Source organism: Haematobia irritans, chromosome 5 (genome assembly GCF_050003625.1).
Source record: "Haematobia irritans isolate KBUSLIRL chromosome 5, ASM5000362v1, whole genome shotgun sequence".
Taxonomy (NCBI): domain Eukaryota; kingdom Metazoa; phylum Arthropoda; class Insecta; order Diptera; family Muscidae; genus Haematobia; species Haematobia irritans.
In genome coordinates this window covers 86,235,144-86,254,794 of record NC_134401.1, presented here as the reverse complement: position 1 = coordinate 86,254,794, position 19,651 = coordinate 86,235,144, and the positions used below count along the sequence as shown (strand labels likewise).

Genomic DNA, 19,651 nt, shown 5'->3' with positions numbered 1-19,651 from the left:
GGACGTGTAACCTTTGTAACAAAACACATTTGAACAGTATTTACTAACGTGCAGTGCAGTTAACGTAAAAATATACACTAAGTATACACACTAGGTATTTTTCTCGGACTTTTTCCAGTCTCGGGAAGCGGGGATTTTTGTTTTGAAAACTCCCGGAATCCCTCTCAAAGAAAAACATTGTTTGATATGATATCAATTTTAGTCATTTGCACAAATAGTACCATCTTTTAATTAATTTATTTTACTTCATAGTTTATTTTATTTAAATCAAAACAACGAAAACTATTAAATTATTTTATATATTTTATATATATAATAAATTTGGGATTATTTGCTTTAAAGCAAATATCTTATTTGACAGTGGAATTTTGTTTGTCTTAGAGAAATGTGTTTGTAGGGACAGCAGGAAAGTCTGCTGAAAAAGGGAAAGCAGTCACTATTTGCTGAAATAGCAAATATTGCCTGCTATTTTTTAAGCTCGATTACACTAAAACATGTTTTTGCTTGGGAAAAAATTTATAACCTAAAAATTTTAAAATTTGTTGTTCGTTAAACCCTGAAGTACAAAAATATAACAACATACATCGACTGCTGTTTTTAGCTGATTTTTTCTATGAGTGTATTTGTTACGTCTAAGTTTTTTTCCTACAGCAATGGAAAATACTTTGTTCATAAACTTTTCTTATAACTACTCGTATTGTTAATTATCGCTTAACCGTAAAAGTATCATAAAGTATCATAAATTTGGGATTATTTGCTCTAAAGCAAATATTTTATTTGACAGCGGAATTTTGTTTGTCTAAATTTCGTTCCTGAGGAAAGTATTGTTTTTTTTTTTGGCGTAGTAATATTTCATATATTGGAAAGACAAAGCGGGAGCGAAAATATGGTAAAATCCCGTGAATTTCCGGCATCCTTACTACACACATATTCAAAAAATTTGTTTGTAGGGACATCATAAAAGTCTGCTGAAAAAGGGAAAGCAGTCACTGTTTGCTGAAATAGCAAACATTGCCTGCTAGTTTTTAAGCTCGATTACACTAAAACATATTTTTGTTTGGGGAAAAAATGTATAACCTAAAAATTTTAAAATTTGTTGTTCATTAGACCCTGAAGTACAAAAATATAACAACAGACATCGACTGCTGTTTTTAGCAGACTTTTTTCTATGAGTGTAGATTTTAAGTCTAAGGTTTTTTCCTACAGCAATGGAAAATACTTTGTTCATTAACTTTCCTTATAACTATTGTTAATTATCGCTTAACCATAAAAGTAAATAGTCTATTGGATCACAGTCGAAAGTTTAAAATTGTATATGAAAAAGCTGGTATTACTTTACCGGCTGATAAACGGATTCATTTTTATTTTAAGCTAAATTTTCATAACACACTGAAAAAAATGTCCCTCTTGCGAAATTTTCGGTAGTAAAAATCTATTTAAGTCTCCGACAAAAAATGGTTTGCAATGCTTTCCAAATGGGGCCGCCACAAGGTTCAACAGCGGAGCGTCATTTTAGGTTGAGTAGCAACCAATAGCGTAGCTAGACAATCTTCCTAGGGGGGGCTATAGCCCCCCTAGCTAAAAATTAATAGACTGAAGTTATAGATTCACTTAACCCTCTAATGCCCAATCCTGCCTTTAGGCGGGCTTCGTTATATGAGGAAGCCTTTAGTAAAACACACCTTAAGCCAACAAAAATGGGTAAAATAAAAAGAAAATTTCGTTAAAACTGTTCAAGAGGCTTAGCAGCATATACTGAACTTTACCGTATAAATTTTTCTTGTGGCAAAAAAATTGGGGCATTTGAGGGTTAATTTTATAAAAATGAATAAAAAGTCAGACTTCAACACAACTAGACAATTAATTTATAATAAAGCAACTAATAATTCCATAATTTTTCCCAGCAAAAAAAAAATTGAAGTTGTTCTAACTTTATGGTAAAAGCACTTCCAAAACTGTCCTCATTAAGATGCTAATTGTTTTAGCTATACAGGAAGTTTTTAAATTCAATATCTACAACTTTTTTTCATATTTTTAATGGGTATTTTTTTAAATACGTTAAAAAGGGTAAAAATTAATAACATTTTGTCGCAAAAAAGCCAAATCTATTCTAGAAATATCGATAATTTTTGGAAATGTTCGAGGTCAAACGTTTCTGTGTAAGAATGCATTAAAAAAATAACAATAATTCACATTCAAAACACTGAATTTAGATCACACCCTAAAAAGTGATTCAAATTCAGTGCAACAGCTGTTGAAATGGTGGACATCCGTCCTAGGACAAGCCCATGTTAAATTCATAACTTCTGCGCCAATTTTCCACCACTTCCGGATCCAAATATAACATTTTCACTACTTTTTTGGTAACGCTTTTTTGCTGGATATATAAAAACAATGGAAAATCGTAAATAGGTTTTCAAATTGTGGGGGGGGCTAAAATTTTTCTGGAGGGGTCTAAGCCCCCTCCCCAGAGGCCTTCCTACGCTTATGGTAGCAACCCTACGGAAATTGATGTAAATTGCCACTAAAAGACCTATCACAGTACTGGTACCAGTACTCCATTTTTTTTTGCAATTTTTAAATTTTTATAATGAAAATGTAAAAGCTTCCTAAGCGTTTGTTTGACTGGTTCATGATGTCCTGTCTGTGGGGTAGTCCTACTAAGTTGTCCAAGAACGTGTCCTTTGGAATGGGGCCAAGTCATGTCCTAAAATGTAAATTTACCCCTTCAATGACAAACCCATGTGAAAGTGACCGGTCCCTCACATACGTATTGGCCAGAACTGAGATTAGTCCATACACACCAGGGTCTAATCCTGCACCGGTCCTGGGGTTAATCCATTTCACATAGGGAAATTAGGTTGGGAAGCTCTGGTGTAGACAGTGCAGAGAAGCAAAAAAAATTACTTGAATTCGAAGATTATGAAGGTTAAGGATTTTGGAATTGATTCCGAGCGAAAGATGCTGCTTCTTTTGAATGAAGACATTAATAAGATTAAAATTAGGATACAGGTGTCATTTATCGAATTCATTTTCTTTTCACAGTATATTAATAATGTCAGTTTAAAAATCCAAATTATAACGGATACATCAAAGTAATAAATATTCTCTTAATTCCAAAAAAAATTTTAAACTAAAGATTTAACATATCAGTTAATTTAAGGATGATATCTTTAAATCAAAAATGTTTTTTTTACTTTAAGGAAAATTTGCTTTAGTTCACAGACATACGACTTTGACGGAGGGACGTACATTTGCAAAATTTGTGTGCCTAATTTAATATTTTTTAAGCAAAGATTATAAACTTTATTTTGATTAAAATGTCATTATTTTGAAGAAATTTGTCCTTAATATTTTGTAAATTGCGCATACTAAAATTTAGGTTACGTAATCTTTAATATCACGTAAATATTTTTTTGCAGTGTAGGATATATATATATATATATATATATATATATATATATATATATATATATATATATATATATATATATATATATATATATATATATATATATATATATATATATATATATATATATATATATATATATATATATATATATATATATATATATATATATATATATATATATATATATGGAGAAAAAAGCTGTAAAAACGAAAGAATTCAAATTTGTTTCCTAGTATCAAGGACGTAAAAATTAAGATACTTCAATTCTCCGCTTCTTTGGCTCGGAATCAATACCAAAATCATTAGTGTAAAGACAAAATCTTTGGAAACGGGCAAGCTTTTTTTCAGTGTACATTAATGTAATTTTGGGACAAAGTAGTATTTTATATATATATATATATATATATATATATATATATATATATATATATATATATATATATATATATATATATATATATATATATATATATATATATATATATAATGATTTTGGTATTGATTCCGAGCCAAAGAAGCGGAGAATTGAAGTATCTTAATTTTTACGTCCTTGATACTAGGAAACAAATTTGAATTCTTTCGTTTTTACAGCTTTTTTCTCCATGTGCTACCTTTAAAAGCGTGTTAACGGTGGGAGCCACCATGGTGCAATGGTTAGCATGTCCGCCTTGCATACACAGGGTCGTGGGTTCTAACCTAGTTTCGACCAAACACCAAAAAGTCTTTTTCAGCGGTGGATTATCCCACTTCAGTAATGCTGGTGACATTTCTGAGTGTTTCAAAGCTTCTCTAAGTGGTTTCACAGCAATGTGAAACATCGTTCGGGCTCGGCTATAAAAAAAGAGGTCCCTTGTCATTAGCATAGAATCGGGCAGAACTCAGTGATAAGAGAGAAGTTCCACAATGGACTGAATAGTCTAAGTGAGCCTGAAATATCGGGCTGTCACTATACCTAACCTAGCGACAACTTAAGTTTCCAAATTCAGACTCGAATCGTAATAGAAATTAGGCTATATTTCAAGTAAAAAACGCATTTAAAATCAAGTGTTGAAAAACATCTCCTAATTTTTAATGCTTTTTTAAATTAACTTCTTTTCTACGTGCATTAAAATTTTAATTATTCCAAATACTTATGAAAAGACGCAATAAGGAAATGATTACTTTCTTTGTGACCACAACAAGTTTTTATAACCGTTTGTTGCGCATTTTTTTTTTCAAAGATTATCGAAACCACATTCGTTTTGTCAAATTATTTTGTATTTTATTGTGTCTGCATCACAAGGTATCACCAGCAGCAGACTTTATTTATTTAATAAGTCCCTCCATATGGCCCACATTATATATTGAATACTATCAGTAGACATTGTCATAGACGATTCAATGTCTGGAATTTGTTTTGCCAAAAGAAAAGAAGAATTGCTTAACCCAAATTGATATCATTATCATATCACGAATGTACATTTTCGGTTGTTATCAAAAATCATTTGACTAATGAAACAAAAAAAAAACTGTCTGGCAATTTAAAAATGAGACCGAAAATTTTATATACTTTTGTATTATATTAGCATAATGGGTTATAAAATTTTATTGTATAATCGCTTGTTAAAGATTTGAAATGGTGTAGTCTAATATGGAAAATAATTAGCAATTCGTTGTACTCAAAATTTGTACTCACTTCCCTACCTTGAGGGGATGTAATGTAGATTTATTATTATTAGGAGTTAGTTGTTTAGATATACGCTATGGGATTTATGTTCTTAGATTTGAATCAGTTCAAAAGCAAGTTTTATACCCACCACCATAGAATGGTGATGGGGGTATAATAAGTTTGTCATTCCGTGTGTAACACATCGAAATATCGATTTCCGACTATATAAAGTATATTCTTGATCAGGGAGAAATTCTAAGGCGATATAAGCATGTCCGTCTGTGTGTCAGTTGTAATCACGCAACAGCCTTCAATAATGGCACTATCGTCCTGAAATTTGCCACAGATTCGTTTTTTGTTTGCAGGCAGATCAAGTTCGAAGATGGGCTATATCGGTCCAAGTTTTGATATAGTCCCCATATAAACCGACTTCCCGATTTGGGGTCTTGGGCTTATAAAAACCGTAGTTGTTATCCAATTTGTCTGAAATTGAAAATCTAAAGGTACTTGAGGACCATAAAAAGGTGTGCCTAAAATATAGATCTTCCTATTTTACTTCTTGGGCTTCTAGAAACTGTATTTACTATCCGATTTGCCTGAAATTGGAAATCTAGAGGTATTTTGGGACCATAAAGAGGTGTGTCGAAAACGGTCCGTATCGGTCCATGTTTTGGTATAGGCACCATATAGACCGATCTCCCGATTTAGCTTCTTTGGCGTCTAGAAACTGCATTTTCTATCCGATTTGTCGGAAATTGAAAATCTAGAGGGGTTTTAGGACCGTAAAGTGGTGTGTCGAAAATGGTCCGTATCGGTCCATGTTTTGGTATAGGCACCATACATACCGATCTCCCGATTTAGCTTCTTTGGCGTCTAGAAACTGTATTTTCTATCCGATTTGTCGGAAATTGAAAATCTAGAGGTATTTTAGGACCGTAAAGTGGTGTGTCGAAAATGGTCCGTATCGGTCCATGGTTTGGTATAACCGCCAATAGACCGATCTCCCGATTTTTATTCTTGGGCTTCTATAAACTGTATTTATTACCCGATTTGCCTGAAATTGGAAATCTAGAGGTATTTTGGGACCATAAAGAGGTGTGTCGAAAACGATCCGTATGCGTCCATGTTTTGGTATAGGCACCATATAGACCGATCTCCCGATTTTGCTTCTTGGGCGTCTAGAAACTGTATTTTCTATCCAATTTGTTTGAAATTGAAAATGGTCCTTATCGGTCCATGGTTTGGTATAGCTGCCAATAGACCGATCTCCCGATTTTTATTCTTGGGCTTCTATAAACTGTATTTATTACCCGAAATTGGGGTGTATCGGTCCATTTTTTGGTATAACCCCCATATAGACCGATATCCCGATTTTACTTCTTGGGCTTCTAGAAACTCTATTTTCTAGCCGATTTGCTTGAAAGTGAAAATCTAGAGGTATTTTAAGATCACAAATAGGTGTGCCAAAAATGGTGAGTATCGGTCCATGTTTTGGTATAGGCCCCATATAGACCTATCTCCCGACCTTATTTCTAGGGCTTCTAGAATCCGTAGTTTTTATAAAATTTGCCGGAAATTAGAAATCTAGAGGTATTTTAGGACCATAAAGAGGTGTGTCAAAAATGGTCCGTATCGTATTTTCGTTTAGAGCAAACTAATCCGAATTTTTGATGAGCGACTCAACGATTGTCTCTAAAATTTGTGTCAAAAGAAAACTTTGCTTGTCTAAAATTTCGTTCCTCAGAAAAGAAAACACTTCTTTCAGAGTATAAGAGGCGCACTGATCATGAAAATTGCTTGAAACTGAAAGTAAAATTTGTCATCAAACCCCCTAAAATTCTATATCGTATATCAAGAAACCCGCTACGACGAAGAGTTTTCAAAGTAATCTATTATATTTGATTCATGGTGGTGGGTATTTAAGATTCGTCCCGGCCGAACTTACTGCTGTATATACTTGTTTTTGTTCACTTTAAAATACACTCATAGAAAAAAATTTGCAAAAAACAACGGTCGAGATGTACATACCATGAATTTTGTAATTCAAGGTCTAGAGAACAGCATTTTATATTTTTTTGTTTAAAATATTTTCAAGAAATAAAGATGTTTTTTTTATATTTCAGCCCTCTAATATTCCTAAAAACTCATATATGTGACCAGCAAACATTTTATTTGCTGTTATGCGTTAATTTGAGAAAATTTTAGATTTTTTTAAAAATACAGGACATGTTCGGATTATGTAGTTTTTATTGTGATACAATAGCCCTTAGTATGTTATTTTAGTTTGGAGCACCCAGAATTAAACATGTTCTAGCATAATCGAGAAGGAAGCAGGCCATTATTGGTATTTCAACAAACATTGACTGCTTTCCTTTTTCAGCTGACTTTTTGCCGGTTTAGCAGATTTCTCCTGTTGTGTATATAGCAAATTTGTTGCTAAATTATAATACCAATTAAACTTGTTCATACGTATAATGAACAATGTTAACCTTTATATACGTATTGTATGGAATTTATATGAATACTTTTTTCTCCTCTTTATTTCAGATTTTCCAAAAGGCCCAGAAAACCAAAACATCATTGCACATATCAAAATAAAATTTCTTCTGGGAAGGTAGTTAAACCTTCACCATGGCTGAAGCCCATCAAGCCGTAGCCTTTTCGTTTGCTATCACCCATGAGGGCTTCGATATCAATTATGATCAAGAAGTCCTTAATCTAGTCTGGAATTCCGGCTACCGTTCATGGAAGAAACGTGTAGCCAGAGCAAGGGTAAATTTCTCATATTGTGGTCTTGCAGTGATGTCCGAACGTATTAACTAACCACTTTCCTCTTTATTTTTATGTTGCGTTTTCAGAATGGCATACGTAATGGTGTCTATCCGGCGCACATACAAAGTTTATGGCTCATAACGGCCATAGCCCTGGGACTGCATTTTGCTGGCCTTCGAACACCCTTTAATATAGTTAATCGTATTTTAGTACATTTACCTGCGAACACAATCAATTGGCAAGTGACAGCTTGCTTTTTAGCCTCATTAGTTATATGGTTAAGTATATGTTTTACAATGCGTTATACGCTCAAATTACTGCTAATGTACAAAGGCTGGATGTATGAATCTCGAGCGCCGGGTAGTAAGACTTCATTAGCCACAAAACTATGGGCCGGTGCTGTTAAAGTCTTTTCGAGTTGGAATAAACCAGGACTATATAGTTTCCAAGGTTCACTGCCCAGACTAACGCTGCCATCAGTAAGCGAAACAACACAACGCTATTTGAGATCCGTACGTCCCTTATTGGATGATGATAAATTCAAACGTATGGAAGCCTTGGCCCATGAATTCGAAACGACAATTGGCAAGAAATTACAATGGTATTTGATATTGAAGAGCTGGTGGTCAACCAATTATGTTTCCGATTGGTGGGAGGAATATGTCTATCTACGCGGACGCAGTCCATTGATGATCAACAGCAATTTCTATGGTACTGATGCCATTTTTATGGATTTAACTCATAATCAAGCTGCTCGTGCTGCCAATGTTATTTATTTGTTATTGAGCTTCAGACGTTTGATTGAGAGACAAGAATTGCAACCGGTGAGTGAAAATATTGAGAAACATCTTTTACAATGTACACTGAAAAAAAGTCCGTAGCTAAACTAACGCTAAATTTAACTTATTTTTATTGCCAAAAAATTTTTTGTTTGCAGTTAAATTTAATTATTTTTTTGAAATTTCCACAGCCGAATGAAATTTTCCTTGTTTCAAGTATGTCTCAAACATTTTTTGAAGTTCAATGACCGCACATATAAGTTCAATATGAACTAAAGCAAAAGAAATTGTTTGTACGACTTCCAAAAATAGTACAAATGATATTGTATGTTTAAAATGGTTATGATGATTTGGCGACAATGATTTTTTTCTTTACTTTTAAAATTCTTTTATGAGAGATTGCAATATTTCGCGAAGTGCAGCTAAAAAGTACACCAAGGCATTAAGTGTTTCTGGTTTTAACAATAAAATCTCAAAATGTGGAGTAAAATTTAGTTAAATGTTCATTCTTCCTATAAAACAGATTACTTTTTTTCTGTGTATCTAATTGAAAAGGAATACAAAGAGATTCTCCCTCACTAAATAAATAACGAAACAAACTTTTCCAGACGGGTTAATGAACTAAACGAAAACCATTATTTGCACAATATTCATATCATACACGGATGAAAAAGGCTGTTTTTCATATGTTTGGCTATAAACATTATATGTTTGGAACACAAATTTTTAAACACAATATTTTTGAGTGCAAGCATATAATGTTCATAAACTAGCATAACATGTTTGGGACATATATGTTAATATGTTAGAACATATTATGTTTGGGACATAAAATGTTTGTAAATATAAAATGTTTGGATGCAAACATATATTAATTTAGAAATAGCCTATAAACATATATCTGTTTAGTAGCTTGGAGCGCTATTTAACAGGGAGCGATATTGAATTAAGTTGGTGGTTGTTGCTTGTTATTACAAAATTAACATTTTATTTTTCCTTGGGCAATTGATCAGCTACTTCTTTGATCCTTACAAACCGTGTGGTCCGCTATTCGAATCCCCGTCCGGCAAAAGTTAAAATTAAAATAAAAAAAATCATACAATTGAATAATTTCTTCTAGAATGTTTGTATTACAGAAAAAGGTGCTAAGAACTAAAAAATCTCGTGGAAGTGAGAAAGATGTTGGGGAATATACAATTGGGCAGAAACAAAATTTTAAGCATTCAGGTCGAAAACCTATGTTGTTAGCACCTATATTACCTGTTTATTTTCATAATTCGTTATGATTGTAAATATATAAATAAATAAATAAAATTTTGAGCACAATATTGTTTGGGAGAATTTTTTTAAGCATATAATATTTTTGGGTGCAAAATGCTTCCAAACATATTATATGTTCACATAATAACATATTGTTTTTTGGAAGACAACATTATTGAATTTGGATGCAAAAATACAAAATGTTTGAAACTTAGACTACCCAAACATATATTGTTTAGACTAATATGCTTTCAAACATATTATATATTGGAAGAGATCAAACATATAAATGTTTGGGCAATACCCAAAAATGTATATGCTTGAAGCAAAATATGTTTGGGAGTATATGTTACAGAAGCGATTTTTTGTGAGCGTGTAGTTGGCAAACAAAAAAACTGAACCAAAACATATTATTGGCAAATATTTATCCCAACGCAAAATAACTAAAACAATCGTGATTCGAAATAGACATTTAAACGAGTAAAAATTAGGATAAGTTTGAACGGGATGAAATCCTTCAGAAGGCATGGAAAAATCCATGGATTTTCTCCAGAAAATATCTAACAAACTAAAAAAATGCATTTTCATTTTTTTCTCCAAACATTTAGATCATGGTTCAAGGCATTGTCCCCTTGTGTTCCTGGCAATATGAACGTACATTTAATACTGTTAGAACTCCTGGCATGGAAACTGATCGCATTGTCCACTACAAAGATTCCAATCATATTGTTGTTCTGCACAAAGGTTGCTACTATAAAGTCTTAATCTACTATAGAGGACGTCAGCTAAGACCATGTGAAATTCAAGTGTAAGTCCCAAATAATATTAGTATGGCATTTTAGGACATATTATATGTTTTGTATATATTTTTCTAGACAAATGGAAGAGATTCTTAATTCAAAGGCTACTCCTTTACCTGGTGAAGAACATTTGGCAGCTTTAACCGCCTGGAATCGTTCAAAATGGGCTGAAGTTCGTAATACCCATTTTTCACGTGGTGTTAATCGTGTCTCATTACATACCGTAGAATCGGCAGCATTTGTGGTATCACTTGATGACATTCCATATGAGTTCGATTTGAATAGGCCAGAACTATTGGACAATTTTGGCAAAACTTTGTTGCACGGCAATGGCTATAATCGTTGGTTCGATAAAAGTTTCACTGTATGCGTTGGTACTAATGGCCGTGTAGGTTTTAATGCGGAACACACTTGGTAAGTTAAAAATTTCCTTATAATCGATTTAATTTTATGATTATTTGTATGCCATAGATAATAATTAATTATTAAATTTTAAGATTTAATTAACTATTAAATTTTAAGAATTTCCATGTGTGCTTATAGTATCGAGAGCATAATGCTACTCGTAATTATGGCCAATCATTAGTTTTTTAGAACGAAGAACTCAAAGAAATTTATTAATAATGGCAGCACTTACACCCAAAGAAATTTGTTGGCAGGGACAGCAGAAAAGTCTGCTAAAACAGCAAAAAGTCTGCTGAAAAAGGGAAAGCAGTCACTGTTTGCTGAAATAGCAAACATTGTCTGCCATTTTTTAAGCTCGATTACATTAAAACATGTTTTAGTATGGCTGAAACAAATACAAATGACAACTTAGGAACTATCCTAACATAATCAAAACAATATTTTATGAATATCTATAGTATTTGCCCAAAAATCTGAATGTTTATCAAATTGAGGCATACACACAAAAAAAATTTCACGAAAATTTTTCCAATGAAAGTCTTAATTGAGTTTTAACAATATTTAATTAAAAATTTAATTGTTTCAACATTTTTTTTAATTGAAACAAAAATCAATCACAAAAATTAATGGTATCAATTAATTTTTTAATTGGTTCAATTAATTCTAAATTGACTTTCAATTAAGTTTTTAATTGATACTATCATTTCTGTGATTGAAGACATTTCAATTAAAAAATTAATTGGATCAATTAATTTCGTGATTGAATCAAAAAAAACAGCGAACAAAATGTTTGCTGATCTTATTTAGGGGCTTGTAAGTATATTACAGTGCAAAAATATAAATAAAATTAAATATGCTTTGGGGGAAAATGTATAACTTAAAAATTGTATAATTTGTTGTTCGTTAGCAGAATTTTTTCTATGAGTGTAGCATAAATTTTTCCTAGGAATTGAAGGCTTTTATTACCATAATTAGAAAGAACTAATTTAGATCAAATATGCGCTGTTTTTCCATAACATATTGTCATGTAAACTCATTATGCCTCTCTTGTAAATGACGTTTCTTTTGGCAAACAATTGCGAAGTCGAAGCTAAGTTTTCGCCAGAAAAATTGCCTAGACCATAAGGTGGATGCATCCCATCCCGGCGTTGTCCCGATGGATAATTCCCCCAAAGCTGACTGCTTTTTTTCAGACGATTCAATTGTTCTCAGCACAGTTACAAGTTAAGAGTTTAATTTATGACATGAAAGTATCATTACCTAACCCATAGACCTTCTTGGCCGTCAATCCTGGCACGGCCTACGGTTTTGGCCGTCTCTGCGCGCTTCGACCACGACCGTTTTCACTTGACGTTGTCGTAAGTGCTCCACTTTTCATTGTCAGTCACCAAACGCTTCAGATAAAAATTTAATCAAGGAAGTTTTTTTTGTGTTAATTCATGTGACAATTATGAATGGGAGTTAGGCCTGATTTCCGTTTTTGTCCTCATCAGATAAACTGTAAAATCTGGCGTATTTTAGTTTTTGTTTTTGTCCCTACGCTCATAGAAAACAAAGTCTGCTAAAAACAGCAGTCGATGTCTGTTGTTATATTTTTGTACTTCAGCGTCTAGCGAACAACGAATTATAAAGTTTTTAGGTTATAAATTTTTCCCCAAAGCATATTTAAGAACCAAAAGTAGTTTTTGGTATATTTTTGCACTCTAATATACTTACAAGTTCCTAAATACGATCTTGTGTAATATAAATATGAATTGGTGCTGGCCCTAGACAAAAAATAATATTTTTCTTTGCATATTTTTTACGATTTATTAGTTATGCCTCAATTTGATAAATATTCAGTTTTATTTGGGCAAATACTATAGATATTCATAAAATATTGTTTTAGTTGTATTAAGATAGCTCCTAAGTCGACATTTTTATTTGTTTCAGCCAAACTAAAACATGTTTTAGTGTAATCGAGCTTAAAAATAGCAGACAATACTTACTATTTCAGCAAACAGTGACTGCTTTCCCCTTTTCAGCAGACTTTCTGCTATTTTAGCAGACTTTTCTGTTGTCCCTACCAACAAATTTCTTTGGGTGTAAGCGATTCACGCTCAAACAAAACAGATCAATCACATCTTTCTAACTCAATCTAAAGGAACCCGATTGGTCTTAAACGTCGAGAGGCTCAGATAAAAACCGCCATCTATTTGATAAAAAAAATGGATTTCCTTTTACTACGAATGATTTACATAATTCCTAATTTTGAGCTAAGAACACATTTTTTATATTCATAATTTCAACAATCGAATGCTGATGCCCCATATTTTGGTCTTCTACTTACAACAACTTTGAGAATTCCATTGAGTTAAGTAATACAAAATATTGTAAGATCATTATTTTGATTTATTTTAATCATTAAGCTCGAGCTCATGTTCAGTTTTATTCAATATTTCGAATGCATCTGGAAAATTGAATATTCAATCATATCAAAGTATTTACAAGAAGTCAAAATACCAATAGAACTCGGGCAGGATTAGAAAATTGAAAAGGATTGAGATTTTGTAATTATTTTAAAAATATAGAACCTACCATGTAATTGTATACGTATATAATGTTTTTTATATATATAATTAAATTAAATAACTAAATTTTACAACAATCTATGAATTATAAAGGGCCGATGCTGCTGTTGGTGCTCACATGTGGGAAAATCTAGTGGTTGACGATCTAGTTACCGATGGGTAATAAATAAAAAAAAAATCTTGTGTAATATAAATATGAATTGGTGCTGGCCCTAGACAAAAAATAATATTTTTCTTTGCATATTTTTTACGATTTATTAGTTCACTTTTGGTTGAGGTCTACTAGTATTTTTTTTTATTTTTTCTTAGGTTAAGCAATGTTTGTCAATATTTGGTTAAGGTTTTTTTTTATTTTATTTATTCAATGTATATTTACATTATCATAGCTTTATTTGTATATTTTAAAACATATTTTATTTTATTTTATTTTATTTTATTTTTTTTTTTTACATTTACACATTTTTAGGGCTGATGCACCGGTTATGGGTCATACATGGGAATATATATTTGGTGATGATATTGATGGGTAAACCACCATTACAAAATATTCTAAAATCTTGTCCCAAATATAATTCTATTTCATTGTTTTAACAATAAAAACCCATAAAACTTCGAAAGAAAAATTCATTTCAAATTAAAAAAAAAATCTAAAAATGTCAATATTTTGTGAATTCACAAAAAAATTTCCATTATCATAAATATTAGTTTATTGTTTGATGTTTCATACCAGTTGTTGGTATTTTTTGAAATAACGTAATTAAGTACGTCTATTTCCCCCTGGTGAATTCCCAAATGGCCTATACATTTGCTATTGTAGTTTGAATGAATTTTTCTTGCATTATAATTGATCTTTAACCAAAGCACCGCTTTTTTGTATACTAACTACTATAGTAATCGAATCATTGTACTTTGTAAGTGTGTCATAACATTATTGTATGATGATGTAAAAAAACATTTCATAATTTAGTGTTATCAAAATTATAGAACTCTATGCCAAATCCTAGGGGTATACAAACTTTTTTCGCGTGTAACACATCGAAATATTGGTCTCAGACCCCATAAAGTATATATATGTTTTGGGTCGTGGTAAAATTCTGAACCGATCTAGCGATGTCCGTTCGTCCCACTGTTGAACTTGCGAACAAAACAATCTATCGGATTGAAACTTGAGACAAGTAGTAGTAGATGCAGGTATTGCGAATCGGACCACTTTTTTAGGTATAGCCCTAATATAAATTAGATTTGATTTCTTGAGACTCCTGAGGGAGCAAATTTCATCCACATCGGAATTCGACATCCCAGCAAAAAAATTTGGAAGTTCTTCTGAAGGCACAACTTTAAAAGCACTTCCAAAAATGTCCTGCCGAAGATTTTAACTACACAGGAAGTTCTTTTAATTCATTTTTTTATAACTTTTTTTTGAAAATATTTGAGGTCAAACGTTTCAGATAAGCGTTAGAATGCATTAAAAATATAAAATTTTTTATTTGCAAAATATCACAAAATTTGTTAAGTCACATCCAAAACACTAAATTCGGATCACACCTTAAAAAGTAATGCAAATTCAGTGCAACGGCTGTTGAAATGGTGGACATCTGTCCTATGAAAAGCCCATGTTAAATTCATCGCTTCTGCGCCAATTTTGCACCACTTCCGGATCCAAAAATAACATTTTCACTACTTTTTTTTGACGACGCTTTTTCAGCTGGGATGTGATGAGAGTATCTATCTTCTAACTATCATACAAAAATTGCTCAATATCGATCAATAATTATATATAGAACCCGTATAAACCGATCCACAGATTTGATTTTTTGAGCCTCCTGAAGGGGACAATATATCTGATCCGGTCAAAATTCGTACTTGATGTCCTCTGGGAATCATCCAACAATTTCTCCATATCGGTATAATTATATATTGGCCTCATATAAAACTATCAAAAATTAAAATAGAGAAGCAGAATAAAATTAAATCTTGTTTATAACTTGAAGGTGAATGATCCAAAGCAACAATTTAAAACTTAACCCACATCTGAACTTTTTTATATATTAAATTCCACCGAATTTTTTAGATTATTAGTCAAAATATGAATATTTGAAGCGATTGATTATGGTTAGCCTTTGTATATATGCATGTGCATGCCTACGCTAGTATTTGTTTTATTTGTTTGTATGTTTGCGTTTCTTTTTGTAAAGCGGTGCTGGATCCACCTACATTATCTAAATTTTTTAATAAAAAATGGAATTTCTATTATCTCATATTTAGATACGACGAAAATGGAAATACAAGGGGTACACCTGAATATCCACCTCCATCACCCACACGTCTTAGTTGGAAGTTGGAGCCATGTTTGCCACAAATTGAAGAAGCCACCTTAGACGCTAACAAATTGATTAATGTAAGACATTGATAATAGCAAACCAAAACAAAATGTTTTATCATTTCACTTCTTCTCAAAGGATATTGATCTCAGAATTTTGGTACACAATCAATATGGCAAAGGATTCATGAAGAAATGTCGCCTTTCTCCAGATGCCTTCATTCAAATGGCTTTACAGTTGGCCTACTACCGTGATGCTGGTCGTTTCTCATTGACATACGAGGCATCAATGACACGTTTATTCCGTGAAGGCCGTACGGAAACTGTGAGACCATGTACCATAGAATCAGCTGCCTGGGTTAAGGCAATGGAAGATAAGACCAAGACGGTAGTTATAGCTATTAAATTTTCATAACTATGATTTACAATTTCCATTTTGTTTTTGTTTAGATTGAAGAACGTGTTGATTTACTGAAGAAAGCTTGTGATCGCCATCAACTTGGTTATCAAGATGCCATGTGTGGTCGTGGCATTGATCGTCATTTGTTCTGTTTATATGTCGTTTCCAAATACTTGGAAGTCGATTCCCCCTTCCTCAACGAAGTACTCAGTGAACCATGGCGTTTATCGACTAGTCAGACACCTCATGGTCAAACACCCAAAATGGATTTGAAAAAGCATCCACAATGCATTAGTTCTGGAGGTGGTTTTGGTCCAGTTGCCGATGATGGTTATGGTGTTTCATATATTATTGCCGGAGAAGATTTGATATTCTTCCATATATCAGCTAAAAATCATTGTGAAACCACGGTAAGTTTTTTTTCGGAACGAATACACATATAGAAATTAAGAGAAAACATGCATTTATGAAAGTTCAAGTTCAAAAATTAATTAAAAGGTCGGTTTTTTTTATTAAAGCCTACATATAAAGGGTAAAATGTACCTTGATATGACAAACCACCCTGTCATATCCACCAATGTAACGATTCAGGACTTTATTTTCATTTATATACCTTGAACAATTATCTTTTTCTGGAATATAAATCTTTATGGCATGGATATTTCACAATATGCTTACGCGCCAAGAACATCGGGTCAGGAACCAATCTAACCTGCTTGAGCTAGTCAGGGGACCATCTTTCCATGCCTCAATGACTCTGTGGATATGTTCTTTAACCAAATATGTTTTCTTGTGCCAGTGGCATTTAATATACGGCGCGTAACATAGATTTTATATGGCCTGGAGATTTTCTCTGGCACTAATGAGAATTTTGTATTGACTATTAAAAGGCTGGTGAATACAGTTGTTCGTTTTGTATACACGGTGCGTCGAAGGGACCATGTATCTGGGTACGTTAAGAAGTTTTTGGGTTGTTCTTTTTCTGACTTTGTGAATATTCATTTACTTCGACTATTCTATTGTACTATAAAAAGTGGAATCCCTGCAGAACTTTACCGTAGCTTTACCTTTAGTAGATCTACTCGCAATCCTCAAAAATTTATTCCGAGAATTCGGTATTCAGTCTATGCGAAATCTTTTGTTGTGAAAATTGCGAGATGCTGGAACTATTTACCACATTATCTACGCATTTTTTCCCATACGAATAATGTTTTCTGTCTTAAGTTAGTTGAACATTATAATACCTTAGCATCATAATATATGGATATCTGAGCATGAACTATCTGGACCTTTTACTATTAGTTCTTGTAGATTTATATCTAGAAATTTTAGGTGCTGTCACTTATTGATTTATTTATATATAAATTTATATATTTATATATATATTTTTTTTTTTGTTATACAAGGAATTGTTATTTTATATTACTTAGGTATATAGTTGCTTTGTAATACGTTATTGGCCAATAGGCTTTTGTATTAAAATGAATAAATAAATAAAAAAAAATAACTTCCCGATATGATGTCTTATGGAAAATGACGTTCCATTAGCCATCCAAAACTATGTACCAAGACTAATTATGGTGGCAACCCACTATTTTAGGCTTGCTTAGACTATTCAGTTCATTGTGATACCATTGTGGCGAACTTCTCTCTTATCACTGAACGCAGTCCATATTGAATTCAATAACTCTCTTATTACAGCCGATTCAGATTGACGCTTCATATTACGGTGAAACCATTTAGAGAGGCTTTGAATACTCAGAAGTATCGCCAGCATTACTGACAACGCTGAAAAGTTTTTTTTTTTTTGTGAAAAGTTTCTTTCGCATTAGTTAGTATATAGACCGACCTTCCTCTTTTGCTTCTTCACATACAAAGGTGTTCTGCGGAGATAAACTTTCATATCTAATGATTGGTTCATATGAGCGATGTACGTGATTATGGACTTGTGTATATAAAAACTTAAAGCACTCACAGATTTTCAATCGTATTTGATAAAAACTACAAGTCTCTGTTACGCCCAAGAAATCAAATCTGGGATGGGTTGTAATAGTGCTTTATCCCTCAGAGAAGCTCAAAACTGGGTATCGGTGGCTATAACAAATTATAGGCCAACATTACCCACTTTTTGTGGATAGCATAATAAGATCGTATATGGCGGCTAATGATTTAACCTAATTTTTTGTTGCTCTAGGGGTTTTCTTAGCATCACATATCTAACTTTAAGTGGATCGAATAAATAAAAGAAGTCGGATCTGAATTTGGATCAGAATTTGTAATAACACGTTGCTGTTGTTTAAGCAGATTTGTTTTTGAAGTTTTCTTTCGCTGTTGTTTCGTCTGAAGAAGTTTTGCCGTTTTAGCAACACAAAACTACTGATTAAGCAACTTTGTTTAACATCATTAAATTGCTATTGAGATAAGATCACTTGATACTATATTTTATTTTATTTTATTTGTTTTTTTTTTTTTTGCAGAATGTCCATCGTTTCGCCGACAATATTTGCAAGGCTTTAGCCGATATTCGTGCTATGTTCGAGGAACATATGAAGAAATATCCACCCAAGAGTAAAGCAGCAGTCGCTTCCAATGGCAATCAAGCCGTTGCAGCTAAATAATTTGGATCCCATCAAAATTGCTTCCATGCCCAACACCTGATCATCATTGCAATTCACCATTATCAACTGTTTTCTCATGTTTTTTATCTGAATAACACACAAAACAACGAGATGATGGTGAAATCCCATCTCTATTTTTATGCTGAAGTGAAATTATTTTTCAAGCATTTGTTTTTATTTTATTATTGTTAGCAATATTAGCTTTAGTTATTATTGAATCCATATGTTTTTTAATAATAAGACAAATACTATCATTTACTTTAAGTTTAGCAATAAAAATAGTAAAGAAAATCGTAACACTTTTCCCAATTTGTTCAATTTGTTTTAAAGTTTTTGTTTTTCATCTTCTTTCTAATGCGAGACTCATTTATTTAAAAATTTATTCCTATTATTATATAGTGAAATTTTTTTCAATTTATTTTTGATTTGCCCTTTTAAAAATCCTTATCTCTAAATATTAGTTAAAAAGTTTGTTGATGAAAATTTATTTAATCTATATAAACAAAATTTTAAATAAAAAACTCAAGAAATTTTATAAACATTTGCTTATTTATTAAAAAATTTACAATCATAATAAACTATGGATTTTGCAATATTTTATAAGGTACGCAAACTAGTTTTACGGGATTGAAAACAGATGGCGTAGTTCGGGACATACGCATCA

The 19,651-nt window shown here is 32.2% G+C and overlaps 1 protein-coding gene across 3 annotated transcripts in view; it reads left to right on the top strand.

Annotated features, from left to right (window-relative positions):
- Positions 1–19,284, top strand: part of whd (carnitine O-palmitoyltransferase whd) — a 42,161-nt gene extending 22,877 nt beyond the window's left edge. For 2 of the 3 annotated variants that reach the window (XM_075311386.1, XM_075311385.1), the window contains exons 2-10: positions 7,611–7,835; positions 7,922–8,659; positions 10,483–10,682; positions 10,750–11,088; positions 13,743–13,808; positions 15,915–16,047; positions 16,109–16,357; positions 16,420–16,779; positions 18,847–19,284. In XM_075311386.1, coding sequence (XP_075167501.1) covers positions 7,695–7,835; positions 7,922–8,659; positions 10,483–10,682; positions 10,750–11,088; positions 13,743–13,808; positions 15,915–16,047; positions 16,109–16,357; positions 16,420–16,779; positions 18,847–18,987 — 2,367 coding nt within the window. In that variant the 5' untranslated portion in view covers positions 7,611–7,694 and the 3' untranslated portion in view covers positions 18,988–19,284. Of the gene's footprint in view, positions 1–7,610; positions 7,836–7,921; positions 8,660–10,482; positions 10,683–10,749; positions 11,089–13,742; positions 13,809–14,115; positions 14,176–15,914; positions 16,048–16,108; positions 16,358–16,419; positions 16,780–18,846 lie in introns of all 3 variants that reach the window. The other variant, XM_075311387.1, reaches the window with a different exon arrangement.
- Positions 19,285–19,651: the final 367 nt, after the last annotated feature.